This window comes from Paraphaeosphaeria sporulosa (assembly GCF_001642045.1).
Source record: "Paraphaeosphaeria sporulosa strain AP3s5-JAC2a unplaced genomic scaffold CC84scaffold_17, whole genome shotgun sequence".
Classification (NCBI taxonomy): Eukaryota; Fungi; Ascomycota; class Dothideomycetes; order Pleosporales; family Didymosphaeriaceae; genus Paraphaeosphaeria; species Paraphaeosphaeria sporulosa.
Window position 1 is genome coordinate 282,738 of NW_017253376.1, and position 15,650 is coordinate 298,387.

The window sequence follows — 15,650 nt, forward strand, 5'->3', positions numbered from 1 at the left end:
TAGCTAGCATGCCTTATCCGTACGTCACGTGATACCAACTATTCCAAGCTTGGCCATGCGGCCTTCAGAGGTCTCCAAATACTGTGAAAGTAGAATATGGATACATTATCTCCACTGATAAACATATTGCCGCGATAATAGTATATGAATGCGAGCCCTCACGTGGTCCAGCACGACCCGCCGAATGCCACATACTGCAATTGGTAGCCTTCCACGGTACGGCACAATCCGATTTCATACAGTCAATCGCAGCATCTCGCGCTCTCAGGTGACCGAAAATGCTGTTCGGGTTCTAATGGCACAGACGGCACTCATGTACTGCTCATCCGTGCATCATGAAAACTCGATGCCGCAGTGCAGTCTCACAGTCCCGAAAGTCTTCTTGCAGACTGCAGCTGCAGCATTGCAGCCACAGCAACCGACCAATCGACTCCAACCAGAACCACGGATCGGACCCTTCTCCATGACTTTTACACTCGCGCACTAGTCCGAAGCGAGCACCCAGACAGCGGTTCCCCGCCGCCGTCCCGTTAGCGTAACCCCTCAACACATCCGTACGCTAATGGTAATCCTGGCCAACTGATTAGATCCGCACGTATGCTCTGACGACTACAGCTATGGGAAATCAATAACACACTCATGCAGGAACAGTGCGCTTCAGGCACTTGCCATTCCCCATTGGGTGGATGTATCAAGGATAGATCGTCACGGCGTCAGTGTCCCGGCAGCCTGGACGCGTCTACAGCTGGGGAAATAACCGCTAGGGCTGTTGAGACAACAGAGCGTAGGCCGGATTATGAAGGCCTGAGTGGCTTCGATGATGGCTTGTCTGGTGTTCGAGGGCAAAGATGCGGATATAAAGCCGGCTGAGAGCACTCGAGTTCCCCTTTTTCAAGATTTATTTTTCTTGCCTGCAACTTACTCGTTTTTCTCGTTGCAAACGAATTGTCCAAATCTTACGTCCGAAGCCACCATGAAGTTCTCCGTTGCTGCTATCCTCGCCACAGCTGCTCTTACTGCGGCACAGCGAACATACAATGTCACCTCTGCGCTCGCACCTGGCCAACTTGAAAAGTACAAGTGCTTGTGAGTAGCTCTCTACGGCGTTTGCAACTGTTCACCTACTGACGTGAGTCTGCAGGACCACCGAAAGATGGCTCAAGGATTTTGGCATCCCCGAGTGCATGCACGAATGCACTCGCGAAGCCAACAGCAAAGACGGCTGTGCATACGACGACTTCGCATGCCACAACATCAATTACCAAGTGTACTCTGATGTGAGCACTACGGACCAATGCCTGGAACTGACTGACACACAACAGATCATTGAGCCTTGTGCATTCCCTCCGCAGCTCGGAGGCAGCGGTACCTGCACACTCGAGGAGCTGGGCGCTATCCGACCCAAGGTCGCCGACGCGGGCAACTTCTTCAATGCGACACTGTATGCGGCGTATGCGGACAAGCACTGCGAAGTGCGACTGAGCATCTTAAAGACGTTGAAGATCATCGCGGATGAGGCCACGATTATATCAACGAAGTAGATGGGTTGAAGGATCTAATGTAAGGTTGAGGGTATCACAATGTTACAAGCATTCAGATAATTGTGAAGTCATTGATCAGGACGTCAGCTCTCCGTAGTTCATCCGTCATTTTGAAAGATCCCAGTGTTGGGCAGAATGATGCTCTCACTGATAGGCCATTCAGTTTCTCAGTTCAAACTATGCAACGTGGAGATTCCGCTGACCGACACCAAGAGTCACTCACAAACTCCACGCCGTCGGAATTTTTTTTGTCGACGAGTAGACGATGGAGAAACTGTGCCATCAGCTGCTCAAGCTCATTACGTATTTCCAACAGAATGAGTGAAGTCCACTCGCAATTGTCTGTGGCTGGGCTGACATGAACGCCTCCAAAGACCTGCGGATGGCTGTACAAACGACGGTCCCCCGCAGTATGTACCACGAAAGGCGATGCCATAGTCGCCCTCTGGAGCAATCTCTCGAACAACTTTGGCTACGGGCGGGAGCAGTGCGGATGCGAACTGGTCCAAAGCATTGGCCTGGTAAACCCTGAAAAGCGTTCGCTGTATTCGCAGGCATCCTGCTTGATCTCGCTTCTGCCGACAGACTCCAGGGCTCGAGCCATGTGGGAAAAAGCATAGCATTGCTTCTCCGGATCTGTTCGATGGGAGGCAAATCCTCTGATATCGCGTGTAGATTGCGTAGGAGAACTTCCCATTTCTCGCTGTGATCGTAAGTGCGATATCATTGGTTGCGAAGTTGCAGATCACGTCGCGCAAGTCTCTTGGGAGGTGGAGCAGTGGCGACTGATTCGCGTTCCGAGCGGTGCTGTTCCATTTGAGAGCGACGCGGAAGAAAGCTGGACCCAGCAATGCATAGGCTGGTAAGCAGCGAGAGGCTTACATGTCATCGCGGTCGATGCTTGTCGTGCTGCTGGGATTGGGCTCGGTAGGCCCCATTATGAACTCCAAGCCGGAAGGATAAAAGTGATCGCAGTTTGGCTGTGGGTAACCAAAAGGGTAGTCGACTGTGAGATCGATAAGTGGTGTGCTTATCATAGGTGAGTGACGCTAACCAGTCGCTCACTAGTATGTGATATCAGGCAGTCGCGTTATGGGCAAGTGCAGAGCGTCATGGCTATTCGTCTCGCAGAGACTGATCCGCGCTGACTCACATAGATTATACCAAAATTGAAACATTCGACATGAGAAAGACTACGAAGACACCCTAACCATGGATCATCAATGTTACGGAAGACCTTCACAACGTCCGTGACGCGAAGTGTCAATCTCTCGCTCACTTGGCCCATTTCGATACATGTAGCAAGCAAATTTGCCGCGCGAACGACCAGTAGCGTATCACGAATCGATTCAGAGCATTTGCCATAGACGTTCACGCCACTCCACGTTCTAGAGCCAGTAGGTAGCACAGCAGAGATCCACCTGGAATTCGGCATCCTGGCTGCTGATGTCGTCATGAACGTCACGCCAAAGGACCGAGTCGTGACCTTCGTATACGAATCTAGGAAGAAGAAAAGCTTAATGGTTCCCAGGTACTTCGCTGGCGTCTTCCACGAACATGTGTGAAGACTTATCGGACCGACAGAGCCGACCGGTAAGCCCCCCCCCCCCCCCCCCAAAAGTATTCGAGAACTTCAGACTGTGATGATCAAGTCCTTTGTTGCACAATGTTAACTGTGGAGTCGCAGTTCGCCGGGCAGTTGTAGGAGAGCCGATTGGTTTACATTGCGGGCGGAGCTTTCAATCGATCAGGAAGGTCAATTGGTAGGGATTGAAAGGAAACCTACGTTGTGCCGGTTTTATCAACACTTGCAAGTCCACCGAAGAAGAGCGTTTCCGAATCATGCGAACAGACAGATGGAGCTTGCTGTCAGTGCCAACGTCTCCGCCAGCGACACCTGCGTTCACTCTCGTGGTGCTGAGTTGGGCGGCGCCGATGTTGAGGATTTGCTTAAGAAAACAAATCCCACTTCATGACCAGTGAACGGTACGAGAGGTTCTGGTTGAATATGACGCTGTTCACCGCCGTCTGTGCAAGGTGAGAATACGAAATTGCGGCTGTTTCGCCATCCCGTCAGCTTCCAACAAGGATGGGACACAGAAACTGTCAGCTCGGCCGGGAGCCTGAGCAGCGGCCACTCGATGGCATTATGAGCGGTTCTGAATCGCAATAACAAGACAAAAATATCGTAACATCCTCTTACATGTTGCTGAGTGCAGGGCAACGCACTGATGTTGAATACGTACACAGATATTTTCATGTCCCGTGCAGAAAGTGCGCACCCACACTTTGAACGTTCTGTTGTACCCTCACTCCGTCCACTTCGCATTGCCGAGTGCCAGAAAAGGGCCAACCCATCCCGACGCACCATCCGGAACATACGCCTGGCGCTTGAATCGCCGATCACCCCCTTCATTACACTCCTTCCGACTATCGAAAATGACCTCTTCGCTGCTCAGCCTTTCCCCGTGCAGAAACGGCGTGAAGACTCCAGGAAGATGTCGCGTGCCTACGAGCTCCACGCTCGCCTTCCCATGGAGCCGCTTGACGATCTCGAGAAGTGCAACACCACTGCGCGGCCATATCTGTCTGTGGGCATTATATTCAAACTGCCAAGACATGCCCTGAAGGTGGCCCTCTGAACAGGATGGTGTTGTGTACAACCTCAGGTGCGAAAAGTTGGTTGTAGCTGATATGGCAGGAACGTAGGAGGCTAGGTGTTGCCACGTGTCTCCTCGACCGTAGTCGAGGGCGATGCCACTCAAACCCAGGGTGAGAAGATTTGGTGGCGCCAGCGATGCGTCGAGCAAGAGTTCGGCTAGATTGGTTCTGTAGCCTACATCCAAAGCATGGAGACGCTTGAAAGTGGACAGGCCGCCAGAGGACTGGCGTAGCACAGACAAGGAAGAGGTCATGTCGGTGCTGAAGTACTCAGGTGAACCGGGAACGATTCGGCTGGTCGGATGATGGGTGTAGCGGAGATATTCAAGAGAATCGCTCTGTTGCTGTAGGGCTTCAAGCAAACCCGGCATCTGGGCTCGAGATAGACTCGAATGGGATGTTTGGCGCACTTTTACAAGCTCCCGAGATAAACTTTGTGCATTGAGTGGCTCCTTGTATTGAGCGAAAATAACGTCAAGCAACAAAGTGAAAGAACGAAGAGCCCGTGGACGCGAGAGAATGGCCTGAAGTTCGAAGAGGCTCGACGATGGCTCGGTGCATCTTTCAAGGATCAAGGTTTCGAGCGGAGTACGCTCGCATGAAGCGCCGAGTGCCGCGAAGGTTTCGTTGGCACGTGATATGTCGAGGCATGACAGATGCAGGTATTTGAGCGTCGGCGACAGAAAGACTGGTAGTACTGATTTGATACTATAGTACCGATGGTGGGTGCCGTGGGAATGTAGTGTGACTGCGCTCAAGATTCCATAGTCAGCGCAGTACTCATACGGTGGATGTACGAGCACTGTACTCAGACCTTATTCAAGCCTTCATACCAACCGACTTACAAGACGTCAAACACCGCCAAGCACCCTTCATTCCCCTGTTTGACCTATCAAAAAGGTCCATATACTCCCGCATACACTCCTCCGTCCACCACGCATCCCTCGTCCCCGTATTGACCAAAGGACTCTCCACCTTCAGCCTCTTCAATCTTACCATCTTCCCTGCCAGCTCTGGCATGCGTTTGATCCCCCGCCACCCGAACGCCCATGGCGTAGCCTCCAAATTCTCAACCGCGAGAAGGCGTTCGGGAGGTTGCTCGAGAAGTTGGGCTAGCCGCGTGACAGAAGGTCCGTCGCGGATGTAGATGTTTTTGAAGAGCTGGGATTCGGCGAGTGTTTGGAGCATTTGGCATGTTTGTGCGAGGGCGATAAGGGTGACGCGGTCGGGGAGGTAGGAGATGATGGCGATGAGAAGTTCGTTGGGGAGTGAGAGAAAAGGGCTTGTGGACGGCGACGTGGGGCGTTGTGCACCATAGGGAGACATTTGTTCGGCTTCGCTATCGCTCTGGACACGTGCTGGTCCGGTAACACGCATGGGACTGCAGTGAGTCGAGGACATTTTGTGTTGAGTACGTAGGTAGTGCGGCCCGCGTCGGCCGCTGGTGAAAAATATGGTAATTGATCAGATGTCTGAGTACATTATTCTGCTCTAAGGGAAGCGATGCAATTCCAAGACCTGTGCTTGGGGGCAGTGTGGCAGGAGAGAGATAAGCTGTAGTCTGGTTGCAGGCAACGACGAGTAAGGCGTGCCGACCCCACCCCGCATTTGTGCGTTGCGAGCAGCACGCCATCTGATTGGTCTGCATAAGTGTGCTTACCAACTTCGTCCTCGACCATGTATCACGAAGCCGTGTCCACATATTGCAATTATATAATTGTTCGAGAGTTTTCTCTTCTTCTTCTATCGATAGGGGTCATTATGCAGTATCGCTTCGTCAGACGCCGAGTCGGCTTTAGGAGGCTGCTCCGGAATGCGCTCAGTCCATGCATTTTTCTCTTGCTCTCTATCCCGCCCCCCGTGCGGGTGCAAACCCCCTTCCGCAGCCGTTAGCACAGGGTGCAGCTCCATAACCGCGCTACCGTCCTCTGCATCCATAATTGAAGAGAGCTGCAAATGGGCTAACGTGTCGCGGGATGTGCCTCTGCTTACCTGCTGTGCGCTCCTAATCGTTTGGCTTGCGGTAGCATTGTTCTTGTTGTCTTGCAGGGACTTGTAGCTGCGTTTGCCGCTTGAGTCGAGGGTGCTCTCCTTGGCGTATGTGGAGGAGAATTTTCTCTCTTGCTTAAATCCGTTAGAGCAGAATCGTGTGAAGTTCTTGACTGTGGGGACGGCAGCGCATACATGCGCGACTCCGCTGCCAGCAAAGCCGAGAATCGATGTGGGTGTGACGGTGTAGGTCTGGTCATCGGTATCGACAACGCCTGGTAAAAACGGTACACGTGCGATTGCCATGGCGATAACACTGTGGGATCGTTAGACCGCATCGATTGAAGACGCAAGGGAAGACTTACCATATACCCATCCCAAAAAATACCATAAGCTGAATCTTCTTGGCAGTCTTCATCTGCAGCTTCAGCACGATTGGTATAGGAAGGCTAAAGAGCACAATCTCGGCGATGATCTCGTACACGACCGTCAGCCTTAACACGGCAATCCAGTCGATGCATTTCGCGGTCTTCTGCGCTTGGAGATCCCAGATCGCGTGGATTGGCGTACATTGGAAGGCAGCCAATCCGATGAGGGGAAGCGTAAAGGCAGCCGTGAAAGCCATAAACGCGAAGACAAAACGCTTCAACCAGACGTTCGGGAAGATACGTAGGTAGAGGCAGAGGATGCTGTACTTGAGCAAGATCATCTCGAGGCCCCAGAAGATAGTCGTAATGTAGGCTGCCCTCGCGTTAGCCAACTTTGCATGGTGCGCAAGGATGGCGCAGGTACGTACTCCATCTTCCGACTGCGACTACGCGTGCATACGTCAGGTCCCAGATATGATGTCCAATTCCTGCTTCGACATTCAAGAGGAGGAAGACAGTCATGGGGATGACCAAAATCTTGTCCAATCGTAAGTAGGTACGCATAGGCCCGGCGATGGAGCACTCACAACAGAAGCAAGATGTACCCAGTCATCCCACCAGAAATTGTTGCCGCCCAGATGTCGAGAGGCGAAGCGCATTGCAGTGACAATGATGGGTGCGATGCCGCTCACCCAGGCGGTGATGCGGATGCTATTCGACAGCGAGTCGTGCGGTCTATTACAAACCGAAGCCTGCGCGCGGAGTGTAGCTGCAGCGATGTTAAAACCACGTACCGATGCTGCGCTGATTCAATCCTACCAAAGGTCTCATCGTAAGTGCACGCGCTTTCAAAGCACGGTTGTAAGAGCTTGGTCGAGTTCCTGGAACTGCACTGGCACTCGATGTCGACACTGGCGAGGAGTATGAATGCGAGAACACGGCGCAAAGGCGGAACGGGCATATTTAGAAGGTTGCCTGGGACAGTCTGATCCGGCAATGCAGGTGGCTTATCATGTTCGAAAAGCCGTCAGATGCAGGACACTATCGCTCCGGTAGGTGTAAATTGGTTGCGACGAACTAGAGTGGCCATCCCAATAAGGCCGCCGTTGGTGAGTACGGGCAGAGATCGCTCTTAGAGCGTACACGACTCAGCGTTCAAGCGTGAGTCTGGAAAGCCGAATCACAATGGTTGGAAGTACTAGGACGGCATGATGGTGTCTCGTTCCACCATTTGCGCCGGGACGAGGCGCTCGGTTTCGTACTTAGGTCTTAGTGTCGCTACTACCGTCAAATAAACTCCACACCACCGTCGGTATTCGAGGACCTCTGAGCAAGTTGTGATAAAGGGCTGATTCGGCCAGGACCGGTGGGCTTGCATGGGTCACGGAGCACCTTGGAATTCGAAATAACATCTAGCCTCCTGTCAACGACGCGTAGAAGCGGCGGTCTCCATTTCTCAAACATCTGCTCCAGCAAACTTACACACTGACGCCGCAAGATTGTGCCAGTAGTAGTCCCTTGGGTGCGTACCCACAAACTGCCTTCGAGGCCTGGAGTTGAGTGTTTGTTGCCAGGCAAACCCAGCGGCCCGGCTCATAGCGCATCTGCCCCAAACATCGGGCGACGCGATCGGCTGGCCTGGCTCCGAGGAGATTGGCGAAGAGATGCACGCAGATCCGTGCCGGTGATCGTTATCACACCGAGCACAGAGCCAGCCTCAAATGCATCTACAAGGCCTGCGGGTCAAATTGCTGGCGACTTTTGTATACGCCCTAAATCTCTCACGTGGGAACGGCGGAAGGGAAAGAAAGTGCAACCCAGCGAGCGCGATCCGGTGCGCCACAGTGCAGCGCTTAACCTACCGTAGAGTAGCATCCGCTTCAATGATCGTGCGCATCAATTAATGCTACTTCGTGCTTGAACCGGCGAATTCTACGACCCCATGGAGCATTTCCTACTCCACCTCCACGAAACGCTTTTTGCCTGCAGCCAATCGACTGTTTGTGCGGCGCTCAAGTGACCAGCTAGCCACCTGTCGAGTCGGCGGATTTTAACCTTCCAACGGCATCTGCTAGCTCCTGTAATTCGTCGTGTTTAATCCTCGCGCACGCGCACTGGTGCAGTGTTTACGGCGATATTCTCCGACGGCGAGTGGGTGTAAGTGCTTCCGGGTCCTTCCGGCGCACAAGGTAGTCATCCATACACTGCATTGGTTCCCAGAACTGAAAGATGGGTGCCCCAAACGCACTGGCCTGCTCCATCGAAGAATCGGTGGCATTGACGCTCGCGGATCATTTGAGTTTGTGGCTGCGACCCTAAACTTTGCATGCTGCTGTTTGGACATGCATGCTTGGGTAGCGTCGGATCTCCTCCAGGATGGATCTACTGAGCCATCGAAAGATTACGCGCCTCGAATACAAGGGTTTTCCCTCCGGATCTTCACTACTTACACCCCTGCGGGACGCCTGGCTGGCAGCCTGCCAGCCACAGCCCTAAAATGCTATACGTGGATACAATGTGGCAGAGTGCCATCATACGAAGTGGCCGTTTACCTCCAGCTCTGCTTCGGGTGGCAAGGGGGAAAATCAATTTCGTGGATTAGAGGTCCGTCAATTTTGTTGAAGGAATCCAGCATCAGCAATGTCGGCCTCAGCTTCGTCCTGCGAGACTGGCAATGCACCGCTCATGAGGAACTCCTCGTCAGGCTGAGCGAATGCATGGCTGATTCCATTTGAGAGACTGCGTAGCTCGTACTCCTCGCCCATCTCGCCCACAGCTCGATGGCATGCCAGGCGTCGTCGTCGCTCCTGGGGCAGTATTAGTTGTGAAATTACCAAAAGGTATCAGCGACTACGTACGCTTTCCTGTCTGATTATATCCCAGCACACCGATATGAAGCTCGCGATGCCAATGATCAAAGGGATGTATTGGCCCGTGGATGTGATCGAATACACGCCCAGAACTCTGTTCCATCGGAGGCTCAGCTCGATGGCAATGACTGACAGGATACAAGCCAGCACCCCAGTAGTGGCCCAACGGATGCGGAGAAGTCTGATCTGGATTAGCTTCCTGTTGCTACAATAACACTTCTCGAAGCCACTCGGAGGGAATGCACCTCGCGGGAAGCGACGAAGGAGATGTTGGCAATTGAAGCGATTCAGGGTTTGGAGATGGGTAGGCGTACCTTCGATGCTTCAAGTCCACCGGCGTGACTAGACGAATGCCACCTCGGCGCTCTGTGGGCAAAGCACAGAACCTGCGGAGTGCGCCCAGCGCTCTTTTGATTAGGCTGCGGATGATCCGCCAAATCGAAGGCTCCGGTTCAGAGATCGTGGAATTAGCACGCTGATGTTCCGGTGCTCCTAGTTTGGACAAAAACAGTTGATACGCAGCCGACCCCTGCATAGAATGCTTTGCTTCCGGTAGCAAGAGCAGTGCGACTAGTGGGAATGCCGTCAGCAAGTGTGGAAACCACGGAGCCGCTGTTAGGGTCAGCAAGTCTCTCAGAACCCAGAAGCCCACACTCGGATCCAGTACTGGAATTAGGAAGAAGTGATATGTGCCGCATGGCATACGCGAGAACGCTTGGTCATAACCCCAGGTTATGAACCATATGCCGTGATACGTCATGATCCAGTGAGTAGTAAACAGTATTGCTCCGGTCCAGTCGGTCATGACCCATCGGCTCACAGTGCCAAGTCGAATAGAACAAGGGGCAGATCCAAATACGCAAACGTAGCCTCCCCAATACATCCAGTATAGGATTTCGATCTCGACGCTGAAGACACAGGACTTTCTGGTGCTTGCTATGAGTGTTGCCAGGCAAATAGCCAAGGAGAACACCAGGTACACCCTCTGAATCTCCTGCCGGGTGCTTGAGAGGAAATTGTTGGCCAGGAATGAGGACATCCACTGGAGATAGAGTCCAAGTCGTATTCCGAGTCCATAGAGATCAGCGTTCCCAAGAAACCCTTCCTCGCAAAGTGTTGCGTTTTTTCGAATTTTGAGAAACCGGTCCATGTCGAAAGCGGAGAGCACTCGGCTCTCGTAGTACCATAGGTTCCAATCGTATGGCAGTGACGAGTGGTGTTCGGAGACGGAGTACGTGCGAGCGAACTGAGCCTGGTAGTTCTCAGTAGAAAACAGCGGCGCTTGCTCCTGGCCTACGCGTTCTGCACATCCGTGGAAAGTCTGCGGCATGGGCCCTGTCCCCCATGCTTGTAGATCTCTTGCCGACGTGTCGGCAATATCCGCGTCTAATTTGACGTCGAGGACACAATAACCACAGATTATCAATCCGAGCAGAATAAGACAAACGAACCGGCTTGACCACAATGTAGCCCTTTTCAATTGTTCTTTTGCCAATTGCAAGGCAAATAGGGCAAAAATCGGCGACCAGATTAGGACACTTACAAACCAGGCGAGTATGTGGCTCGCGCCGAAATCAGCTTTGAGGTAGATTACCGTGTACCGAGACCCAGGTGAGAGTAGGGGAAGAATACAGAACATGGAAACCCAAAAGAAGCTCGTAAAACAACAAAATATCCCACCCCATAACAAAATGTATCGTGGAAGAAACCCGATGCCATTCTCGTTATAGGTCCAGGGCACGTATTCATCAGGGGCAATTTTTGGCATATCTGGAAGCTCAGCCGAAGCGTCGACGATTAAATTGTCGATATCGTCTCGTGCACCATCGCACCACGTTCCTCTATCGGTAGGTGCGTGTTCTTTGTTGATTGGTACATCATCGTGCAGCTCACAGGTGCCGGCTGCAGAAGCTGCGTGAATGTCGAACATGTGGTTCTTCCTGTATGTGGATGATGCTCGAGATGATGTCTGCAGGAGAGGCGCTGCGCGGAAGCTGGCGTGCCCGTGCCTGGGCTTCGTAGAAAGAGAAAATAGCTCCAACGTTCAGAGGGTGGAAGGCCAATACAAAGCAAGCAGATATGGGGAGATGTGGAATACTTGTAGATGAGTAGAGGGTCCAAATCCATCAGGCTGAGTCTGACAATGATGAACATAGAGGGGGCTGTGCGCTTGGAATTGAGAATCTCATATATACATCGATGATCATTGGCCCCAGCGGCACGGTCCGGCGTAATGTAAGAAGGCATTGCCGCCTTGGACGACTTCGAGGCACACATAGAATCTTGGGATACACGGTGCGATGCGATCATGTTGCGTAGACATGATAAGCACTCGAGGCCTTGGTGATGGAAAGTGGCATAGCATTTATGGTATCGTCCAAGCCAACGTGATGCGTGTTACCAGGCGAGGAGCTGGACGTATCGGTCGCGTGCCTGAGACAGTGGAATTCGTCGTAACAGCGGCCTAGCGACATGTCGGACATTTTCTATTGTACCGTGTAAACCAGCACTGGCGGCACCGGGGCAAACGTGAAAGCACGTGATCCTGGTTGCTCCAGGGCTGGTACGGGCTCTGCGACTTCTTCCGTTGAGCGCAACAAAAGCCACAGCGGTCGTTCACACGGCGCGGTGACGCCGAGTTGCAGCGAGGAACCAAGGCAAATGAGGTTTCGGCGTTTTGTTGCCTCGGGTCTTGTCATCATGCAAGGAGCGCAAGTTTCGGCTTGGAATTTGTGTTGCCATGGTCGCCATGTTTCGCGTGCTCAACCCTCGGCACAAGTTACATAAGCCGAGCTCTGATTCGCTGTCTGCTGGCGTTGGTGCCCACATCTGCATTCCTAACGCGGAAAGTGGGGGGCGTAAGGATGACCTCATCTGGGGAAGGCGCGGCGTTGGGAGCACCACTGCGAAGAGAATGCGTCGCTCCCTACAGTTGGGGAACCGACGGTAGACTGCCTCTTCTCGAAGCTGCGGAGCTGCGTGGCAAGGCCGTGTGTCTCCTGATGGTCGAGCGTCTGCGGCTGCGGATCCGCTAGACGCAGCTCGGGTCGTCGAGGTCATCAATCTGGGAGACAGCCGCATTGGCCAATAGGAGCTGCGGACATGGGCGGCTAGTCATCAAACACCACGCAAACAATGCGGGAAGCAGCGATTCGCCCCGCAACGCCGATGCTCCGCGCAGCAGCGGCAGAGCGCGTCGGGTACTGCAGGCATCGTCGCTGGCAGCAGCAAATGGCGGCCACCGCGTTTCATAAGCATGCGGCGTCTCGCCAGCGGAGGGCAGCGCCAACAGGGTGCGTTGTCCGAATCGCGTCTGGGAATGCGGGGCACGCTGCGAGCCCTCGGCGTGACGCGACGACGATGGCATGGCGCCTCGAACGGCCAGAAGCCGATCCGCTGATAAATGGCCGCTTGGTGGGGTCAGCGGGGTCTTTGTACATAATACAAGTCCCCCGCCCGCGCCGCTCCTGTGCTGTACACCCTTGCTCTCTTCTCCTCCCTCACAACAACCATGGCTGCTTCAGAGTGCCCCGTGAAGAAGGCCAACATCGGCGGCGGCGGAACCAGGAACCGCGACTGGTGGCCCAACGACCTGCGCCTCAACATCCTCCGCCAGCACACGGGCGTGACAAACCCCCAGAACAAGGAGTTCGAGTACGCTGCGGCGTTCAAGAGCCTCGACTACGATGCCATCAAGAAGGACCTCACCGACCTCATGACCAACTCGCAGGAGTGGTGGCCTGCTGACCACGGCCACTACGGTGGTCTGTTCATCCGAATGGCCTGGCACAGTGCCGGTACCTACCGCGTCACCGATGGCCGCGGTGGAGGTGGTGAGGGCCAGCAGCGCTTTGCGCCCCTCAACAGCTGGCCCGACAACGTCTCGCTCGACAAAGCCCGCCGCCTTCTCTGGCCCATCAAGCAAAAGTACGGCAGCAAGATCTCGTGGGCCGACTTGTACCTGCTCACCGGTAACGTCGCCCTTGAGTCCATGGGCTGCCCGACCTTCGGCTTCGCAGGCGGCCGTGCCGACACATACGAGGCCGACGAGTCGGTCTACTGGGGTGGTGAGACCACATGGCTGGGCAACGACATCCGCTACGACAGCGGCAGGGAGGGTCCCAGAGGCGGCGGCGGCGGTGTTGTCGATGGCGACGAGGGTCCCAAGAAAGACCACGCAGACATCCACTCGCGCAACCTCGAGGCGCCATTGGCCGCCGCCCACATGGGTCTCATCTACGTCAACCCAGAGGGCCCCGATGGAATCCCTGACCCCGTCGCTTCTGCCCGCGATATCCGCACCACCTTTGGCCGCATGGCCATGAACGACGAGGAGACCGCTGCCCTCATCGTCGGTGGACACACCTTCGGTAAGACGCACGGTGCTGCCAGCTCCGACAACATCGGCCCTGAGCCTAACGCTGCTCCTCTCCACCAGCAGGGTTTCGGCTGGAAGAACAAGCACGGCAGTGGCAAGGGCCCTGACACCATCACCTCCGGTCTTGAGGTCATCTGGACTTCTGAGCCCAACAAGTGGACCAACAAGTACCTTGAGTACCTCTACAAGTACGAGTGGGAGCTCACAAAGAGCCCAGCTGGCGCCAACCAGTGGGTGGCCAAGACCGATGACGAGATCATTCCGGACGCGTTTGACCCCAACAAGAAGCACAAGCCGCGAATGCTCACGTCTGACTTGGCCCTGCGCTTCGATCCTACCTACGAGAAGATCACCCGTAGGTGGCTCGATCATCCTGACGAGCTGCACGACGCCTTCACCCGTGCCTGGTTCAAGCTTCTTCACCGTGATATGGGCCCGCGATCGCGCTGGCTCGGCCCGGAGATTCCCAAGGAAGTGCTCATCTGGGAAGACCCCGTGCCGGACGTTGACCATCCGCTCATCAACGACACCGACATCACCGAGTTGAAGAAGGAGATTTTGGCCACCGATGTGGAGCCAACCAAATTCATCCGTGCTGCCTGGGCTTCCGCCTCCACTTTCCGCGGTGGTGACAAGCGCGGTGGTGCAAATGGCGCTCGCATCCGCCTCGACCCCCAGATCAACTGGAAGGTCAACAACCCTTCAGACCTCAAGAGTGTTCTTTCTGCTCTCGAGGGCGTTCAGAAGAAATTCAACGGCTCCGCACCTGGCGGTAAGAAGGTCTCATTGGCCGATTTGATCGTCCTCGGTGGTGTCGCTGCGCTCGAGAAGGCTTCCGGCCTGCCCGTGCCTTTCACCCCTGGCCGCACCGACGCTTCGCAAGAGCAGACCGACGCCCAGTCCTTCACACACCTCGAGCCCGTCGTCGACGGCTTCCGCAACTACGGCGTCGGCACCAACCGCGTCCGCACTGAAGCCTTCATCGTCGACAAGGCGCACCAGCTCACGCTCTCCGCTCCCCAGCTCACCACCCTCATCGGAGGTCTCCGCGCCCTCAACGCCAACTGGGACGGATCTTCCTACGGTATTCTCACCAAGCAGCCCGGCAAGCTCACTAACGACTTCTTCGTCGAGCTCCTCGATATGAGCACCGAATGGACCCCCACCGACGGCTCCGAAGAGTTCTTTGAGGGTAAGGACCGCAAGTCCGGCTCCAAGAAGTGGACTGCTACGCGCACCGATCTCATCATTGGCCACCACCCCGAGCTCCGCGCCGTTGCCGAGGTGTACGCCGCTGCTGACGCTGAGGAGAAGTTCAAGAAGGACTTCATCGCTGCGTGGGACAAGGTCATGAACCTGGACCGGTTCGATGTTAGGAGCACCGCCGGTGTCGAGAAGGCGAGATTGTAGATGCATGCATGTAGTTATGACTTCCACTGCGGGATACGACTAAAATGAATACAATTCCACTTCCAATCCACTGCGGTGCTTCTTTGTGATGTTGCAGGGAATAGCCAATCTCAATGTGCCACTACCAGTAAATGTGAAACTCGATGCCTGAGGTATTTTTCGTTTGTTGATAATCGTCTATACAACCTTACCTGCGCCCTCGTGTCTCTTCCAGCAACTAAAGAAATCAAAAGTTTGAATGCAGACACTGGCGCGCAAGAGCTTTGTAACCATGATCCTTTGAGCTTGAGTATCTCAACCCTATGACTCGGACCCTCACATCGTGCTGAAACCACGCTCAGCTCGCTCAACTGGCCGAGCTCTCATCAAAGCGTTCACCCGTGCACGGTCCATGCGCTAAACCCGCGACCAGGGGCGCACCATCCTGGACGGT

General features: G+C 54.4%; 6 protein-coding genes across 6 annotated transcripts; 2 read left to right on the top strand and 4 right to left on the bottom strand.

Annotated features, from left to right (window-relative positions):
- Positions 1–1,009: 1,009 nt before the first annotated feature.
- On the top strand, positions 1,010–1,529 carry CC84DRAFT_1050719 (uncharacterized protein; the record flags this gene model as incomplete). Its single annotated transcript, XM_018173470.1, has 3 exons — positions 1,010–1,086; positions 1,142–1,277; positions 1,323–1,529. Coding segments are annotated over 3 exons (420 nt in total), but the record flags the coding sequence as incomplete, so codon positions are not given.
- Positions 1,530–2,264: 735 nt separating this feature from the next.
- CC84DRAFT_1181940 (uncharacterized protein) lies at positions 2,265–2,976 on the bottom strand (the record flags this gene model as incomplete). The annotated part of the gene is made up of 3 exons (XM_018180582.1): positions 2,265–2,379; positions 2,424–2,590; positions 2,695–2,976. The coding sequence occupies 3 exons, from the start codon at positions 2,974–2,976 to the stop codon at positions 2,265–2,267; spliced, it is 564 nt and encodes a 187-aa protein (XP_018029151.1).
- An 874-nt stretch (positions 2,977–3,850) lies between these two features.
- Positions 3,851–5,603, bottom strand: CC84DRAFT_1181941 (uncharacterized protein; the record flags this gene model as incomplete). Its single annotated transcript, XM_018180583.1, has 2 exons — positions 3,851–4,950; positions 5,048–5,603. The coding sequence occupies 2 exons, from the start codon at positions 5,601–5,603 to the stop codon at positions 3,851–3,853; spliced, it is 1,656 nt and encodes a 551-aa protein (XP_018029152.1).
- Positions 5,604–5,945: 342 nt separating this feature from the next.
- Positions 5,946–7,520, bottom strand: CC84DRAFT_1223532 (uncharacterized protein; the record flags this gene model as incomplete). Its single annotated transcript, XM_018183500.1, has 5 exons — positions 5,946–6,507; positions 6,557–6,932; positions 6,988–7,096; positions 7,147–7,328; positions 7,379–7,520. 5 exons carry the CDS (start codon positions 7,518–7,520, stop codon positions 5,946–5,948), a joined length of 1,371 nt encoding a protein of 456 aa, XP_018029153.1.
- Positions 7,521–9,168: 1,648 nt separating this feature from the next.
- On the bottom strand, positions 9,169–10,759 carry CC84DRAFT_1223533 (uncharacterized protein; the record flags this gene model as incomplete). Its single annotated transcript, XM_018183501.1, has 3 exons — positions 9,169–9,366; positions 9,418–9,610; positions 9,744–10,759. 3 exons carry the CDS (start codon positions 10,757–10,759, stop codon positions 9,169–9,171), a joined length of 1,407 nt encoding a protein of 468 aa, XP_018029154.1.
- Positions 10,760–12,907: 2,148 nt separating this feature from the next.
- On the top strand, positions 12,908–15,282 carry CC84DRAFT_1169931 (catalase/peroxidase HPI). The gene has a single exon (XM_018179792.1). It carries the CDS (start codon positions 12,941–12,943, stop codon positions 15,215–15,217), a length of 2,277 nt encoding a protein of 758 aa, XP_018029155.1. The 5' UTR covers positions 12,908–12,940; the 3' UTR covers positions 15,218–15,282.
- Positions 15,283–15,650: the final 368 nt, after the last annotated feature.